This window comes from Drosophila santomea, chromosome 3R (assembly GCF_016746245.2).
Source record: "Drosophila santomea strain STO CAGO 1482 chromosome 3R, Prin_Dsan_1.1, whole genome shotgun sequence".
In the NCBI taxonomy this organism is placed as follows: Eukaryota; Metazoa; Arthropoda; class Insecta; order Diptera; family Drosophilidae; genus Drosophila; species Drosophila santomea.
Genome location: NC_053019.2, coordinates 5,889,627 through 5,908,427, shown reverse-complemented (window position 1 = coordinate 5,908,427; position 18,801 = coordinate 5,889,627). Strand labels below are relative to the sequence as shown.

Below are 18,801 nucleotides of genomic sequence, written 5' to 3'. Positions count from 1 at the left end.
GAGTCCGAGCCAAGACGACCACCAAGAGGAGACCGCCTGGGGATCTCATTAAGTTCGCTGGCGTGAACTCAATTAACGGAGAGAAATGTCCTCGAATTACCGAGAATATTCAGTCGCCGTAATGGTGAAATAGGAGCGACTTTGAACAATTAGGAGGAAAAGTTAAGTGCACAAAATCTGCGTTTTCTTTGTGGTGACATAATGGGCAGGTCTAGAATACAGTAGCTCAACTATCTTGAGGATGCCCAACAGAAGTTTCCAGAACTTACACAGATACGCTTTCGATATAAAGCTGTGAAATATGGTTAATTGTTTCTACTTCAAGTTCGTTATCAGGCATCATCTGGAATTCTGGAACACCCTGTAAGCTAAGTGCACTATAAAATTTATGCGGCAACAACAAGAGCAGACAACTGCAATCGCAACGTGTTGTAATTAAGGCAACACAGCATGAACAACAATAAGACAAAGGCGATCATCAGACGGGGAGGCGATATGAAATATTTATGTTGTTGCGGGCTGAGATTATAGTTAAACAGCTTGGGAGAAGCAACAGCAAATCGAAATAAACAGAAATTTAATTGCCGTTTAAAGTAAGTTCCTCGTCTTGACCTAATTCTCAGGCGACCCCTTCGTAATATGGCAAGCAACAAACATCCGAAACAAGTATTTAAGTTAAGGTCCAATCTACAGAGATCGGTAAAAACGTATTTAAGATGCGTGTTACGAAATGAAAAATGTATTCATCAAACTCAAAACATGCCATTGATGAAAATACCCGAAATATGCATCCTAAATACATTTAGATAAGCGTGAGTGTTTGGAACTTTCCAGCAGTTCACTGAACTAGTCATCGCCAAATAAACAGCCAACTAATTTCATAACAGTTTACTTTGTTTTTAAATAACCTGTTTTTAAAAAATGAAATGATATTTAGTTTACTCATGACGATAATTACCGTTTTTGTTGCATTCTACGCAGTGGAAAAATATTCAAATCTTGTTTGCGTTTGGAAATTTCGTATTCGTATTTATTTTTATTTGCAAGGTGCATTTTGAATGAAGCCCAACCTGGGCATTAAGATCGTTCGATAGAAGCATATTTCCTTGTATTACTTATGGATACAATTAGTATTATATTTATTACTTCAGTATGTATATTATAGAAAAAATTAGGTACTTAATGCGAAGCAGTCAGAAATTGGGAATTGCTTAAATTAAAGCGAGATATTCTTAATCTGAAAAAACCTGATTCAAGGTTCTTTATTAAGAAGGATGAAGTATTAACACCCCCATTCTAATTGTGAGTTTATGGGCAGTTTTAACCGTATTACATGATCGTAAAACGCATACAACCCACTGAGTGCGTATCTATGGATCCGTAGATATTAGGGTATAGAACTGTATAGAAATGTATATTGAAGTTTGCCGAGGGTTGTCTTGATTCGGAGGCTTTTGCGCCGCACGCAAAATCCGAAAAAATTCTCTTGTCTTTTTTCTCTGAGAGTGCGAAGTGTTCTCTTTTCTCAAGTGGTGGTTGTCCAAAAACAAAATACCAGGGCAAAAAAAAAGCAAAAATAAAGCGCAGCAGAATATTTTTACTGCGCAATTTCTTCTTTGCCGTGTTTTCATTTCTTCGCTTTTCGACGCTCTTGAAATTCTCCCCTTTTTTTTTTACAGATTTCCGAGTGGAAAGAGTAGCTTCCCACATGCTGTTTTGTTGTTGTTTATCTTGTTTTGAGCCGGCTGCCCGAAATTTAATTTCATTTAATGGCCTACACGTAAACAAAGACCACAGCAGTTGCGAAACATTTGAAGGCGGGCATAAATTCAATTGGATTAGCTGCAAAACATATTCATATCATCCACATTCATTCAGAGGGTTTCAGGTTGACTCTATTTGTTTACCCCACACACAAACTACAATGTATTTTGGCGAACAGATTGTTTGTGCTTTATAAATGGATTGCGAAGGAAACCGAATCCGAAACTGACCTATTCCAAGCGGATTTCAATTGCCGATTATGGTGGTGGTGGAAAGCTGTGATTCTCAACGAGGTTATCAGTGCCAACTATAATAATATTATGTGTAAATATATATTGATAAATCGCAGATGTGCTTTCGATCGCTTTCAAATCGGGACGGAAATAAACTGTAGTTATTTTTATGAAATTATTTATTTGTTAGCCTTGCATTCGGTTTTGATTGCTTGTTATTATCTTGGGTTATTTATAAACGCAAGTAACGAGAAGCCAGGCACAAAAGAAATTCGAGGGAAGGGAGCACAGATCGGGCAAAAAACACCTGCAGAGCCCGTTTCCAGATCATTTGGCTTTATCCAATTTTTATCATGGTTTATTATGCAAAACAAAACCCACAAAATCACAAAATGCCGCACAGAAACAGTCACAAAACCGTATATTCTTTCCGGCTCATTAAAATATCATCCTCCGCTTACGTCAAAAAATCAGCGACGGCGAAACAGCAGCCGATTGGCGCCTCTTGGCCATAAATCAAATCCCATCATTCCCTCTTTTTAGTTATTTAAATAAACTTTAGCGAGGAGCAAAGAACCGAAATGTTGTGCGACCAGAAAACAAAAACCTAAATCAAATCATTCCGCGAGAATCTGCAAATATTTTGCCGGTTTTGAATCCACTTTCCCAAAGTCAACAAAATGCAAATAAAATGTATTTCTTCTCAGGAATGTCGTCACACTTTTCTCACTCTGTTCACTCACTGTTCCTGTGTGTTTAAATGTATTTTATTTATAAAACTCAGTCACATGGTTCATTTTCCCTGCCGCTTTGGGCGGCTGAAATTATTTATCTGTTTAATTTGTATGGCAATTACACGTCCTTGGTTGCTCGCTCAAATTAAACTTTAACTTATGCAAATGATCCTCTGGCACTCTTGTTTTTTTTAAAGTCGTTTAATTATATTGTTAATTAGCGAGACGGTTTCTCAACTTGTTTATTTGGACTTCAAGTTAGTCTGGATTGCTTACAGCATCTTAAGTATACAAATCACTTGTATTAACGGTTGCTATAAATATTCGATCGATTTTTATCGAACTTTTATCCCATTTTCCAATGTTAACTTATAAGAATCGAAAAGGCTTTCCACGCACATTCAGCTGACTTCGCGGTGATTTTATTGTTTGATTTTGACCATAAATTGCCCGCTCATGCATATTTATAGCCAGATAGCTCGGAAATATTTTCGTGTGATGTCCGAAAATCCAGTTTTCTTTGTCTTTTGTTTGAAACTAATTATGTTTCGCGTCTTAAAAATTACTAATTATTCCCCCTCGGCTGCCAACCGTTTAAATATTATTTCACTCTTCTCGATGCACGACTCTTCGATATATAGCTTTTTTGGATAAACGTATTAATTAGTGAGTGCACACAGTACACAAGTCACAATTCGACTGTTCACTATTCACTAACTGATCGAAATTCAAAACACACGTGGCTGAGCATCCGACTCTGCCGGCAGTTGGAATCGTACTAAAAGCGGTCGGTCGGTCCGCCCATGTGCTCCGAAGTGCGGTCAATATCTGTAGCTGTATCTGCATCTATGTACTCCCGTATCTGTGTGTAATGCCGGCGAGGCGGTACGAGGGTGTGTGCGTGAGAGCGCGCCTCTCTGTTTTATATACCCAGCGCGGCGAGAAAAAGGTGAGCACAACAGAAAATCAAGCGAGCAAAGCAAAACGCAGAGGTGGCCTAATCGGCAAAGAAAAAACATAATAATACCAAAAAAACCTGAATAGATAAGCAACTTCGAGTTGGTTAGGGCCTGCCTAGGGCGTTGTGGGGCGTGGCACGCAGTCAGCTGACCGCCTCGGGCTACAAAACACCACTTTCTGTTTTCTGATGTTGTACATTTCTGGAACTCTCTCCGCCGCTCTCGTGAATGTGGGATATTCAAAACAGGCACATTTCTATAACTCAAAACCATTACACTTGTGAAATATTTTTAAATTTTAAATATACATTTGCTAGCGATGATAATTTGAAGACTGAAGAGATCTTTTGGCCCCTCTAATCAGCTCACTTGTATACCTAGAATTACTTTATTGAACTTGATTTTGAGGCTTTGGATATCGAGATATTGGGATATTTATGTACATATGTATATATGTATGTCTACTAATTGTTTTTCACTTTGCAAATCGAAAATCCATCTGAAAACTCACTGAATTCGAAATAGCAACCACTCCTACAAGGACAATTTTATTTTAGTTTTTAACTTCTTAAGGGAACATTAAATAAATTGATATATATTCGGGGGAATACTCAACATTTTTGGGCCATAGGCTTCCGGTATGTGTTTTGAACCACCTTAAAAAGAGTCGAACCGTCAATATCATAAGACGAGATGTAAATATTTCCGGGCGCAGAAGTTGTAACATGGATGGGCTCCACTGTAGCTGCCTTACTTGGCATTAACATTTACGTTGCTGTTATTGTGGTTACTTTGTTTTTTTCGCTCGGTTCTTCGTTCATCGATTCTAATGCTCTGTCTGCGGATTCTCGGTGTGCGTGCCGTAAAGCACGTAGGCCAAATAGACCAACAATAGTCAAAATATTTCGCCCTTAGCATGGGAGGAGGTGGGGGTGCCCCCTTCATACACCCCTCTTTTACTATCTCTCTCTTTTTTTTCTGTCTTCATCCCGCTCTGCCAACAGACACAAAGTCTGTTCTAGTTTTCTCGCTGCGCAGTCTATGTTTTTATGCTTTTATTGGCTCGATGAAAAAACCTAATAAATAAGGAAAAAAAAAATATAAAACGAGCCCACACATATCCACACTGTCTCGCCTGCCTTCAACATCAATGCCGCTTGAGATTTGTTTGTGGGTTGAACGAAATCTCCAAGCTGTATGCTTTCTAAGCCTCTCTCTCTCTCGCACGATTTTGTATTACGTCATGGCAGCAAAAAACATGATAAACAAAAGACCTGAAAAAAGCGACACAAAACTGCATCGAAGAGGGAGAGAGGCAGTGATGTCAACAGCGATTCCGAAATATCTCTAAACTTGATCTTACGAAAATGTCGCTAAAAGAAACTACGAATTCACTTTAGTAAAACCAGACGTATAATTTTTAAAAATACTTTTTTGTGCTGAAAAATTTTAAACATTATATGGGAACAGTGGGATTTAGGCCCGGACTGCTTATTTATTAGAAAGGTTTATGACCCTTCAAATATACATACAAAATATTAGTACTTCCACACCTCATATTCAGTTGGCAGTCGAAATTTTCTCTAAATTCGCAATGACTAACTGGTTCTAGCCAAATTTGTTGTACAAGCGTTAAAAGAGATCAGCGCATCTGCTACAAAACAGCTAAAGTGGCAGCACTGGAGAGCGTGTTTGCTTGTTCGTTCTGTCTTTTGCTTTTCGCTTGACATTAAAACTGCAGCTGAGCATAAAGAACACAACAGCAACAAAAAGTGCAGCCTGTACACGAAAACTTTCAAGGTCAGCCGAAGGATAAGCACATCCCAGCAACAGTTAGTCCAGCTCTCTCGCTCGCACACTGCACTGGAGCAAAGGTCCGGGTCTCTCCGCTCGCTTTGTCCCGCTCTCTCAGCCGCCACGATTCCGATTTTCGGTCTTTTTTTCTAGTTTACTAATTGAAAGCACTATTTTTGGGGATCTGTAACGGTGACCGCATTCTCACATTTTGTTTTCGTCTGTCTATTCGTGGACAATAGCTGGTTTTTTTGCGGTGCGAATTCTTCGCTGCGCATTCTTCGGTTCTATTTGTTCAGTTGCTGTTCCCGCTATTTCGAAACTCAGATGTAACAATTACAAACGACACAATTTTCCACTCTTATAAACCACACAATATCTAAGAATGTAACCTAAGTACTTTTGTATTGTATGTATGTACATGAAGACATACATATATGAACAGTTGGAAAGTTAAACTTATGGAAACTTTTCTACTTTTTCTTCACAGCTAAGCCATATTCAACGTTCCAAAATAAAAATGATTTAATATACATATGTACTTATATAACTTAAAAGTACTTCGCTTAACTCGACATTCGAATCTGACTTCACAGAGACAGCGATTTGCGTTCTGTATACGAAGCTACTCTTAAAACTGAGATGCGCAGAACTAAAAGCAAACTGATTCCTAAAAATTTAGAAGTATTCACATTATATGCAGATTATTACATCTACCTGACATTAAATTAAATTTCTCCTGTAATTTCTACGGTAAATCACTTCCCACAAATTGATCGAATAAGCCATCCGATTAGCGATATGAAACCACTCGATTTGGGTTGTCAATGAAAGTTCAAAATATTCCACAGCGACAGATGTTCCCACACCCACGTAATCGAATTAAGCATTTTCCGGCGTCTTGTTTATTTGATTATTTGTTTATTTGCGAACTTATTTGGACGAACTTCTGCGTTGGATCTCGGTGGCGCCGATCAGGGGATAGATAAATAAATTGGATAAAAGTGTTAAGTAATTCTGGCTTTTGGCATTTACATATGTAAAGCACTCAAACTTGGCTTTCGGTGCTGAATTTTATTCGCTCGTTCGTTTGTTTGTTTTGTTTTTTGCTTTCGCGGCGGTTTTCGGTTTCTTTTCGGTTTTCAAAGTCAAGGTTAATTGACTTTGCTGAGCTGTGGACGCTTAAATGAAGTTAGGTTTATGGGCTCTATAAAGGCTTATATTCTATGTTTTCTATTTGGTACTTGCTGTTGTGATAATATTCTAGAATAAATTGCAACTCTATTTCGTACTTACTTTGCACAGCCAACTGTTGTTGATGCGCCGCCGCACGCTGTAAATAGAAGAAATAAATGAATAAGTTTAATTTATTCTCATTCGAAATATAGATACGTAGTCTTAGGAGTGCATTACAATGTGATACCTGTACAGGTTCAAACAAACAGTTACAAGTGTATGTTATACTTATCGCTGGTCGTAATTGAATTGTTTATGCTTAATTATCGTATTATTACTAATGTGATTAGGGTTTCTAGTCTAGCTTATGTCATTCAATCAGCTGCAATGCTTACATTGTTGACCATCATGGCGCGAATTCCTGGAAGGGATTGCACATCGAGGGAGTGGCTGCGCCCCCGACGCGTTTTATTGGTAGGCGAGACGGGCGGTGGGCCGGGTGAGGTGGGCGTGGCAGAGCTGCTCGAGTGAGTGTGCCGATATATCCAGCGCTTCACCGCCGACATTTTGTCGCAGTTTTATGTATTGATTTATTGTTGCTATTTATATTATCATCTGATGTGAGTCATATTTACCAAAGTTCACTTTTGGTAATATATTTTCAATAAATTGATAAAATGTTTATCTACACATGAAAACCAATTGAAATTCAAATTTAAATTCAGCAGTCAACTGCTTGATTACCCGCGACCACTGCTTGCCGTTCGACTGCTTGCAACATTTGCTTTCGCTACTCAACACCAGGGGCGCTTTATTGTGCCGCGTTAAGGCATTTATTTTGTTTTTTGATTTTTTGTTTACCCATAATAAATAAAATACAATTTGATAAGTGCATATAGGGGATTTGCCAGTGCCACCCATAAACTATGTAAATTTCCCTGCCTTCGCAGCGGGAGAATGCCAATTTATGTATATTTTTTAATTACCCGGCAAGAATTTTCGCCGAGTTTTTGTGTTTAAGGAAATGTGTTTAAGGAAAATAAGTGAAATACCGACAATGTCGCAGAATATCATTGGAGCAGCCAGCCATAATTCCAGCGGTCAGATCCGCGTCTTATCACCTTTCCCCGTCACCCCGCAAATTAATCCTTGACCCCGAACTCTTTTAATTAACAAATAAGCACAAAGCAAGATCATTCTGAAGAAGCAACTGGTGACGCATTAAGTTGATTGAACGCAGCCGTAAAGTTCAGTGGATTTGAGAGGAGGCGTGTTGTTTTCTTGGTTGATTGCCTGCTGTCGTGTGTCCGTCCAATTGAAATTGACAAAAACTTTGATTGAAAGGTGCACCCAATAAAGAACAGAAGACACGAGACACGAGACCAGAAGAAAGCGATTCCATACAACGAAACGGGGATTTCGACGCGGAAATATTCTAGTTGTGGCAATGGGTCAAGTGCAGAAAAGTATGCCAGTAGTGAAGGTTTTTGAAAAAGGCGATTTAAGAAACTCAGCTTTGCCGGCTCTACATACCAAAATTTCTACACTCATAATGGTCAATGGTCGAGGGCCAAAACCGCATATTGACACGATGTAAGGGGTGCACAGATAGATACATATATAAACACTCGACTAAATGTGCTGCCACAGACTGATGCAAATTTATAAAGCCCCACAAAATGTTACCCAATCTTATTTAATTCTCAGACTTTCATACTTAGCACCTGACAAGGTCCCAAGGAATTGATAATTTTCTAACCGAGTTCCGCGGGGCGTATACTTAATATTGTCAGCCTGCGCTTCTGCGCTCTTATCGTATTTTGATTGTTTTGTTTACCTCGGCACTTGTTTCCTAACTTGTTTCCAGCACGACAATCAGGCAGCAAATATGCATCAAAAACGTAAATAATACATGTAAAATTAGCCATTGAAAACTGGCGAATTCGCAGATACAATCGTATGTAGTTAGCTTTATTTCTAATATGTATATTCCTCGCTGTGAGCGCCAATATTTGAGAGGGAAATGCGCGGAAAACTAATAAGTAAATAATATTCTAGCAAAACAGACTCCGCGACCAGACAACCAAACGCAAACTGAATGTAAGTCATTAACGTTAATTAGTTGCTCGCGCGAAGGCAAATAATAAATACAAATAATAAACATAAGCAAAAGCAAAAGGAAGCAGTATTAATCGAAAGGGTTTCAGTTTTAGCCAGCGAACTGAGCCAACTCTTAGTATCTGGCCCAAATTAATTCGCCTCAGTTCCATTTAGCATTCCGCGGCTGGTTGGACTTCTGACAGTTCCTCCATCGATTGAAAGACTTCCATTCCAGAATTAACATGGCCGCTAATTAACATTGCGTTAACAGCGGCATGTTAATTTCCAATTGGCATGTGACCAAGCGCGTAAAAGATTTCCGACAAGCGAAAGAGCAGCCCATTGTGCAATAATAATTTATTTACTAGCAGATCTGTCCTGTTTGTAAAAACATGCGACCATTAAACCAATTGTTAAAATCCGTTAAAATAATATGTGTTTGCTTCGGAATTCATTTGTTATATTTTTCGCATATAAAAAGATACATATTTCCTTTTTCCTTTTTGTCTGTATAATATTCCCCAATATTCTCTGCTCAAAACCACTTTGTCAGAAAGCGAAGTTCCTGGCGATTGCGACTCCATATATACAACCAAGTGAATATATTTTTACACATTCCTAATCAAGCTTTCTCGCCATAAACAAACTTCCACATCAGCAAATAAGCTGCGTCGCCTGGCTGTGGTTGACCTCTAAGCAAGTGCGATAAAGATCAAAATAAATATAAGCAGTAGGCTTGCAAAATTAAATAAGTAGTGGGAACAGAGAAGAGTTCTCACTTTGACAAGTGATTGATTAACGAGCAGGGCCCAAAAAAGCGAGGCGACCTCAGGCGAAATGCATAAATAGAAATAATTAAATAAGTGGGCACAGAACCAGAGAATCAGAATGTCTGTTTGAAACAATTCACTTTCTTTTCACTTCCTCGTGGAACAAAAAAAGCGAGCGAAATCCCAAGTGGGCATGTGCCATAAAGTGCCATATAGGGAAAGCTGATTGCGATCGGACTGATATGTGGAGGTTTGCTTGCTGATTAGCAAATTAGCAATCCGTTTCTTTTCCTGATTTGTATCTCCGATCTGGGGAGTTATCAGCTGCAATTATATATTTGGTTAATGCCCAAGTTATCTGCTAAATTTCATTCTATTTCTATTTCTACTTTATTTGGCCGCCCTAGCCTGCATTTATCTTATCTACTCGCCTGCCTTCCGTTGTATATTCTAAATTAATTTCCAGACGCTCTCGCTTCCCTAACTGAATCTTCCTTCTTGTTGACTTTGTGGCCAGCGCCGATAGGATTCTTCCTCGTTTTCATTTGGCTAATAACACTTGGGCGCTTATCGCCCAGTTAAGTAATCGCGTGAGCGGGAAAAGGGCCAGCGAAAACAGTGATATCATACATTGAGATGCCATAAAATAGTCAAGCGTCAGTCAGTGATAATGACCAACAAATCACCCGAAAACTGAAAATGTTTAGGCGTGGAAAATCCCCTATTATTAACAACAGCTGCGTGTCCTCACGGAAAACGTCAAAGTATTGGGACAGATTTCAATGGAATAATTAAGCAGATGATTGAGTTCTGGTAAATGGCATTTCAAGTATAAAGTGAGGAGCCATGCTAACACTCCTCAGCACTTTTCTTGCCACAAAAGTTGGACACCCCACAAATTAGCGACTAAGATATTGGCCTAAAGGCTTTGAAAACAAGCAACAAGAAAAGCCAGCACAACCGCACCATCACCTATTATTTAGCGTATTTTGTGAGCATTAGCACCAAACACCGATCACATGCTGGCCATTTATTATGTCGGCTTTTTCGTGCTCTTGCCCTATAGCATATTCAAATATGCTTATTTCAGTGCCTTAGAAATCTCAATTAATTTAGTTAAATAAAAAGAGTTTTTGCACAAAGAACAAATGTGCAAAAATATGAACATGCGCGTGAGTTTCGTCAATGAACTTGAAAATTATGAACTCAAATTGTCCGCCAAAAAGGAGGAAATTCACGGTGTGTTTTAAATTAAATTAATTGTCGCGGCACATTAGAACTTAAATGGCAGCAGAAATAAAACGGCATAGATTTGTTTGATTTAAAAATAATTGTTGTGGGCAAACGTGTATGGTTTGTTTTCACGCCACGGAATATAAATATAAATATTTCTTTATTTATTCAGTGGTTGTGCCAGAACTTTTGAGTCGCTGTTTAGTTACACTTTGGCGATCCCCAGCACTCAAAATGGTAGTTCAAATAGTTCGTAGTTGTGATTATTTCTTTATATATTTCCATTATAAATTTGAACGTTTTATTTATTTATAGGCATTTAGAAACAGTTTACTGATAGATTATTTAAAATAGCTCTCCAGACACACATTTCAGTTTTTTCCAGGCCGTTGAATCAGTTTTCTTGCCAAGAAAAACAATAAATAAACGGAAACGTTCGATGTCAACACACGGACACACGCGATGGGCGTATTTATGTATAATTCGAGCAACGCACAGATGGAATGAATATATCCCGATTCCTATTCAAAATCGGGCCAGAATCCGAAGGATCAGGAGCGAAAACCACGAACTACGCGCACAATTGCCGCTTGGCCAGCTGAATTGGAAATGCAAGTGAAAATAACAACACATCCGCTCGATCGGCGGCCAAACAAAAAATGTTCAAGTGACAAAGGCGGCGACGCTGGCGTATACGTTATATACTTGCGAGTGTGCAAAAGTCCAAAAACAGCCAGAGAAGCGAGAGAAAAGCGGAGAAAGAGAAAGAGGGAGAAAGACGGCAGTGGGAGAGTGAAAACAGCTGAGCCGATCACCTGTTCTTGAAGCTTTCGCTCTAAAGGACTTTTCCGTTCTATACACTTCAAAAAATAATTAACTTGTCCGCTTTGAAAATGTTGAGTGATTATTTGACAAACAAGTTCTATACACGTTTAATGTATTATATTAGGCAAACAATCAATCACATACATACTTGCCACAAAATAATTATATATATATTTTTATAGATTTCTAGATTTCTGTGCTTGAAAATTTCTAAAGCTTTCAGTTCTTCAGCCTCTCTTACTATAAACGATAATTAATAATCAGAAACGAGGCTTATCAATCAAATCGATCGAGGCCTATCGAGTTGAAATCAATAATGGCGCATAATTATTAATAGATGGATGATTGTTAATGACGATTCTTGCCGCCGATAAGCCCTCAAGTGGACTTTTCGAGACAACATGGCATTTGGCAGTGAAATGCTGGTAATCACTTAATCACACTGCTCTGAATCTAATGGGACGAGATAAGCAATATTCATGAACGAAATAACCATTAATCTCGTTGTTTTCTATCAATTCCATTAATTTCGTTGTTCGATTTTTGATACTTTCTATGTAAACTCAGATGCTTATTTGTTCAAGCTTAAATGGTAAGCTATTGTCTGGCCCAAGATGCAATGTTTTACATACTAAGCTATTAACAATTACAACCATATTTGCTATTGAATTATACAAAAATACAAAAACAAAGCCGCTGATTTTAAAAGTTAATAGCGGGGACACTTTATTCAGCGGTGAACTGTGAGCGGAGACTCAAACCTATGCAGCAGTTTTAGCTACAGCTCGACAGGTGGCGCTGTAGTACATCCGCAGATTGCAACTGATAATTCAGAACATCGACAAAGTTATCGACTATTTTTTTTAGGTAATCGTTTGATTCCAAATTTGGGCGGTTTATCATTTAACCAATAATGAAAAAAAAATAAAGTAAGAAAATATAACTGGTTCAAGGTCAAAGTAAAAGTAAATTAAAATACCCTTAAGGGAATTAAATTATTCATTCATTTCTAGAGCTTTATATAAATAGATAAATAGAAAAATTGTTAATGTATAGGGTAATGCTATTTTAACTATTTTAACTATTTTAAAGGCGGTAGCCCCAAGCTAACACAAATTGAATACTGTGTAGCACACTCTAGACAAAAATGCAATTAAACTTCCCTAATTAGAAATTAAATCAAGCTGAAGTCTTACAAAGGAGGAACTTTCCACTTACCGCTTTGCGTTTGTCGGCTTCGCTGACCACCGAGCTGGATCGATGCCGGAACAGATCCATGACCTTGGTCATCGGGGACCGCTGGGAAGAGTTTGGACGCACCGCCGTCACCGTGTGGTAATACTGTCCGAGGAGATCAGTTGGATCAGTTATCGTGGAATAATGCCAGAATGCGGGAGCCGGGACTCACCTGCGCGTCGCTGCCTTGATGCGGATGGGCACTGCCGTCTTTGTACTTGCTCTTTGCCGTGGATTGAGTCCCGTCGGCGCTCGTTATCGTCACGGCGGGATGCTGGCGATGGCTGAAGTTCTGCATGGCCACCTTCATGGAGTTCATAAGGCCACCGGCTCCTCCCGCTCCGCCCGACGCCGCTGCGCCCGCTCCTCCTGCTGCTCCGGCTGCTGCGGAGCTCGAGGCCGGACCTGTGCCCCCGGAAACGGAGTAGGTGCTGCTGGTGGCGCTGCTGTCGGCGGAGGAGGGATCCAGCAGGTGTTTCTCCTTCTGCCGTTTCGCATCGGATTTCGCACGTGGTCGGAAGACGTCGAAGATCGTGGGCCTTCGGTTGGGTGACGCTATGCCGTGCACCGTCGACTGATTGAGCACGGGCGAGTCCTCGCCACTTCGCCTCCGCTCCAGCGAACCGGACCGCGAGCCCACTCCCGCCATGGCCATCCGCTCCGTGCTGCGTGAGATCTTCTCGCTGTGCCTGTTGATCTTCTCCAGCTTGGCCGCCTCGCGTTCGATCCGCCTCGCCGTCTCGCGCTCCAGCTTGCGGGCCTCCTTCTCCCGTCGCGACTGCTCCTTCTCCTGGCGACTGTGGCGTAGGAAAATGAATTTGTTAGTACAAATGACATTTAATTGGGCACCAGCCATGTTGCTATAGCTCTGGAACGAGTTTTGTTCCCAGTTCCAGCTCCATAATATGGCTGGGTTTAATAGAAACCACAAAAAACGTCTCAAGTTTGGATTATACGTTCATTGCTACAGTTTAAAGCAAATAAATAATCCCTTTTCAGTAAATTTACACTGTGCAGTTGTTTTCTATTTCGAATTTGGAATAACTCTCTACTATTTTGGTTAGCAACTCACCGCTGCTCCTTCTCCATCTTCTTGTAGGCCTTCTTGGCCGCCTTGGCATTTGGCTCTGCGGGGGCGCTGGAGGGTCGGGATCCTGGCATCCGGCCGGCTCCTCCGAGGCTGCCATCCTGCTCCTGGAAGCGAACATGGCGTTTTTGGGAATTAGTTTGTGGCTGGCATGGATTGGGAATGTGGGGGGGATTGGAGTTGGCATCCAGTGGGCTAGCGACTTCGACGGCGAGAGTACTTTGCATGTTTCTGGCGCCGCTGGCCAAGACGAACTAAAACGAACTAAGGGCCTGATGGGACAAACTATGCCGAACGGCATTATCCATTATCCGCCGTATCCTTTCACCTCTGACCCTTGTTTGTACTATCCCCAGTACTGTCCGTCCCTCTTCAGCAGCTGCAATTATTGCCGAATTGTCTACAAATACAATTTATTCGCCACAATACACAATGGATTCGGTGGCGTAACCCGGGGTGACGCCAATTGGAGGAGCAGGCGACACCCGATGCGTCCTTTAATTGGAATAACACGATGACGGAGGCGACAGGAAGACCTATGTATCCGTATCCCGCCTGTTGCTCGCCAATCGAACGTAGTCAATTAATTTATGATTACGCAAAATTGCAATTGAATGTGTGGCCCAGGACAGCCGTTGTCAAGGAAGCTATAGTTCGACGGTTCTAGGAATTCTACCCGAAACTCAGGGAACTCCAACTATTTCCTTGTACATCACACTTTAAGGGGCATCCTCTTAAATACAATTATGCTAATGAGCAGCTAATTATGACTGATGATCAATGGGAGAGAACGAACTAATTATCCACTTCATCGTTGTTTGTTTTTTCTGAGTTTAATTTCTTACTTTCTGTAGTCCAGCGATATACCTATTTTTATTATTATTTGGAGACCAGTTTATAGCAATAGTTATTTATTTATTTAACTTGTTTTTAATGTATCCCTCTTGAGGTAATAAACACGCTGTACTTACAACTAAACTGAACGAAGCAGAATCAGATTGTTTTGTTTCGATATAGACAAGCTACCAAATTCCCCAGGAATGTTAACAACTTAACTGATTGTTAAATCACATATACAAATTTCCACTTGGACTTGGACCTTTTCCACGCAACACTGGCCAAAAAACTTGATCGGAGACGGCAAACACCGGTCTTTGAATTATTTATAGCGAAACTACAAAGAGATCGAAGCGGCTTTCTTCACGGCTAAGGGGTTTCATGTGCGAAAAGCCGAGTCACGTGCCCCGAGGGTCGCAGACGACTGCGATGAGTTAACGACAAAGGCGGTCTCGAATTGGCACTGCCTGCTTTATTGGGTCAACACTCAGAGAAACCAGACGAAAAGCTGGTGCCTAGAAATATATGTGTGCCATTGGGGTAGCTGCAGCTGAGTATCAACTGTTTGACACGGTCTAGTTCAATATTTAAGCAGTTATGAAACACGCTCGACGACTGCAAAAGGGAAGACCTTCCTCCTAAGTTTGTTTTAGGGCGTGGCGGAACTTTAACTGGAGAAAACTGACGTCATTGTTTGCCAAGACAAGGTAAATACCTATCTGACTATCTGCCCATCTATATAGGGGGATATATATGGAAATTTTATACTGGCATTCATACGTACATATGCGGTATGCCCGCGTTCTGTCAAAACAAATAAGAAGCGGCGATGGGCTCCAGCGGGAAATGTTGACAAACTGTGTCATGATAAGCGGAGAGCCAACAGATATAGAGAAACACCCGACTATACTGACTATATTACTATATATAGCCACCACATGTGTGGCACGATAAAAACAAGCCCAAAAGGCTGATTTTTCGCCGTGTTTGGTTTACCTTTCGGTCGGACAAATAAACTCGAAAGCTCGAAAACTGGAAAACTCGAAAAGGCGAAGAGGAAGCGAAGACTGAAGAATTGAAATAATTCGAGTACCTCTTGCTCTTTTCGAGCTATAAATAGACAACTTAATGGATATCATAGAAACAACAAACAGCAAGCGAATTATTAATATTGAGCAAACAAAGTGTAAGATCCCACCACAAGTGCAGGTCAAGTGGCGGCCCTTTAGCCGTATTCCTATTCCTCTCAAGAAGTAGTACAAAAAACATATATTTCTGGGAATGGCGATCGAAGGAGTATTCAGAAATAACCCTGGAGCACAAGCCCCTGAATGTAACGAACTAAAAATACACTTTACAAATGATGTATGGGAGCTGTTCTTATGACATCATCATCAACTCGGTGCCCATCCCAGTTTCGCTCACCAGATCTTTCATTGCCCAAATTGTACATGTTAAATTATTTGAAAATGATAAAGGCACATATCTCAAATGACGTCAGTCACATTTGTGAATATAAAGATTACACAAACCCATTTAGCCTCAATTAACTGTGTGCTTTAGGTTTTATGGCCTTAAGTTTCTTGTGTAGATATAGAACTTTTTAGTGAGCATAATTTCATCGATTTGATTAGTTGTCTGCCTATGTAAATATATTTCCATAGCACAACTGTGATTAACCACCAAAATCAAAGTAGCTAGGTACTACATATGTACTAATCCCATCCTTCATAAACCAGATACTTCTCCCAGATAGACGTGTTCTATGTATTTGACTGTTCCCTGCACTTTAGCGTAGTTTTAGAGTGCTTTCTGAACTGAACCCTTCACTTACATCATCGGAGACAGAAACGGAGACGGATCCCGAGTTGGTGAGCTGGCGGGATGGACTGGTGGTGGAGGCACTGCTCTCGCTCCTCAGCAAACGGGGCATGGTGGACGCTCCTCCCAGGGAGACGGGTCTCTGCTGCTGTTGCTGTTGCTGCAGTGGCATTGAAGGAGCACCTGATGCAGCAGTGGCACTCAATCCACCGTCCTGCCGCCGTATCCAGATCTCGTCCAGCTCCCGTTCGCTGGGCGTGCGCGGCTTGTTGGCTAAACTATTTGTATCACAAGTGAGGCTTTGGTGATTGCTGTTGACCAGCCCAGTCGTATTCAGCGCCACATTGCTCTGGGCCGGCGTGCGAATCTCCACCAGAGATGGCTCGAAGAACTGCTTGGACAGATGGGGAGCGGCGGTGGGAAACCGATTGGAGCCATATCGCTGCGAGAACAGGCCCTGCACCGACGAGTAGCCCCCGAAGCTGGAGGGGAAGCTGATGGTGTGCGCATTGGAGCTGGCCTTCAGTTTGCTCAGCTTCTGGGCCTCGACTCGCAGTTCGGGTGTCTCCTGGGCAAGTGTGACCTTAAACTTGCCCTTGATGATCAGCGGGGGCTCCGTGGGCAGGGGCAGTGGGGAAACGGGCTCCGGGGTTGCAGGAACCGGCGGTTCCACTGCCACCATAACGCTGGATGTGGGTGCAGGACTCGGTGGACTGACTGGAGGAGGACGGGAAGGGGGCGCAACTGGTTCCTGGGTGTGCAGTAACGCCTTCAGGGCCTTTGGTAGAATCGTCGCTGGTATGGGGGGCGGCGGAGGAGGTGGTGGCGGCGGTGCTCCACTCTCCTCGATATTTCGCGTATTGATGCGATCGATCTTGTGCATGAACTGCTGCCTCAGCCGCTCCAGATCCTTGAACTTCTCCTTGGAGGCCTCATCCTGCGGCGTGGGTGGCCGTGGGGGCGCCTTCGAGGCTTTTTCGGATTTGGTTGACTCTCCGGTGAAAGATCCTCCGCCCAGCTGGCTCCTATCGCCGCCCTCGTCCTCGTCATCCTCCTCCTTGCACTGCGACAATCGGCGTCGTTCGATGTAGGGAGGTAGCAGATAGCCGGGTCTCTGGTGACCCGAGTAGAGATCGACCTTGACAAACTTCCCGCTGAGGCTGAGTCCCAGGCTGTGGTGCACTTCATCATCGTCGTCGTCCGGATCGTCCTCGTCATCCGAGCTGCTGCCACTGCTGCTGTGGAAGTCGAAGGAGTTCGATCGCGGCAGGCACTTGAGCATCTCGGAATCGATGTGCTGACCATGTAGTGGACCCGGCAAGCCCCTCAATCGCTCCTCCCGCTGCTGCACCACTTGGCCCAGGCTGCCGGTGGAGGCGGAGTCGGTGATCTGGTCATTGGCACTCGCCTCCGAGTCCGATTCGTAGCCATCCAGGACACCCTGTTCCAGGTCATCCATGGTGGACTCGAAGGCGCATTCGAAGCTATCCTCGCCAGCGAACTGCTGGTACGGATTGCCGCCAACTGGCTGCTTCGCCGGTTCATCCTGCAACTCCTTGGGCTCCTGCGCCCTGTCCTCCTGCTGGACGCCCATGACTGCTGCATTGGCCAACGGCTGCTGCTTCACTTGCTGCTCTATGAAGTCGCAGTTCGTGGCCATTTGGTTGCTTTGCGTTCTATCTTTGGAATTTTGCTATGGATCTCCTGCTGCTCTGTCTATCGATGGGGTTTCTCACTCTGCGCTATGCAAAATATTTTCTTTTGTACGACATTGATATGCCGTCTTCTTTGGGAATCTGTGAAAAGATTATTGTATATCAATCGACTGACCACAACTCAGCGCTTCAGCCTTTCATCGTTCCTTTGTGTTGATATGAGCTGTTTGACACCTTTTTCTTACCCATTTAAATCAGTTCAACAGTTCACTGAACAGAAGTCGGCAAACATTCCTAGGGAGGTGAAGGTCGTACGATTTTCCCCTTTCCTTCCCTTTCCTTCTCTTACCCACTTCTTCCACAAACAAAAAAACGAGCAAAACAAAAGCTAATTTCATTATTTACGCTTCGTCATCGGCGTGGTTTTGCTTGGAGCAAGAACAAAAGTCGAACGCGAAATTCAACAAATGGAAAATGGAATAAATGAAAAACATACGGCAGCTTATATAATGATAGAGCAGAAATCCACCGAACATATATATCAATACAAAACACACAGTAGAATTGCGAAGTTGAA

The 18,801-nt window shown here is 41.9% G+C and overlaps 1 protein-coding gene across 5 annotated transcripts in view; it reads right to left on the bottom strand.

Moving 5' to 3' along the window:
• LOC120454662 (5'-AMP-activated protein kinase subunit gamma-1) overlaps positions 1-18,801 on the bottom strand; it is a 67,947-nt gene that overhangs the window by 20,791 nt on the left and 28,355 nt on the right. For 2 of the 5 annotated variants that reach the window (XM_039640165.1, XM_044006464.1), the window contains exons 3-7: positions 16,583-18,365; positions 13,897-14,018; positions 12,997-13,621; positions 12,807-12,929; positions 6,781-6,817 (exon numbers count right to left, since the gene is read on the bottom strand). In XM_039640165.1, coding sequence (XP_039496099.1) covers positions 6,781-6,817; positions 12,807-12,929; positions 12,997-13,621; positions 13,897-14,018; positions 16,583-18,229 — 2,554 coding nt within the window. In that variant the 5' untranslated portion in view covers positions 18,230-18,365. Of the gene's footprint in view, positions 1-3,322; positions 3,441-6,780; positions 6,818-7,055; positions 7,273-12,806; positions 12,930-12,996; positions 13,622-13,896; positions 14,019-16,582; positions 18,366-18,801 lie in introns of those variants that run through there. The other 3 variants (XM_039640167.2, XM_039640172.2, XM_039640169.2) reach the window with 3 other exon arrangements.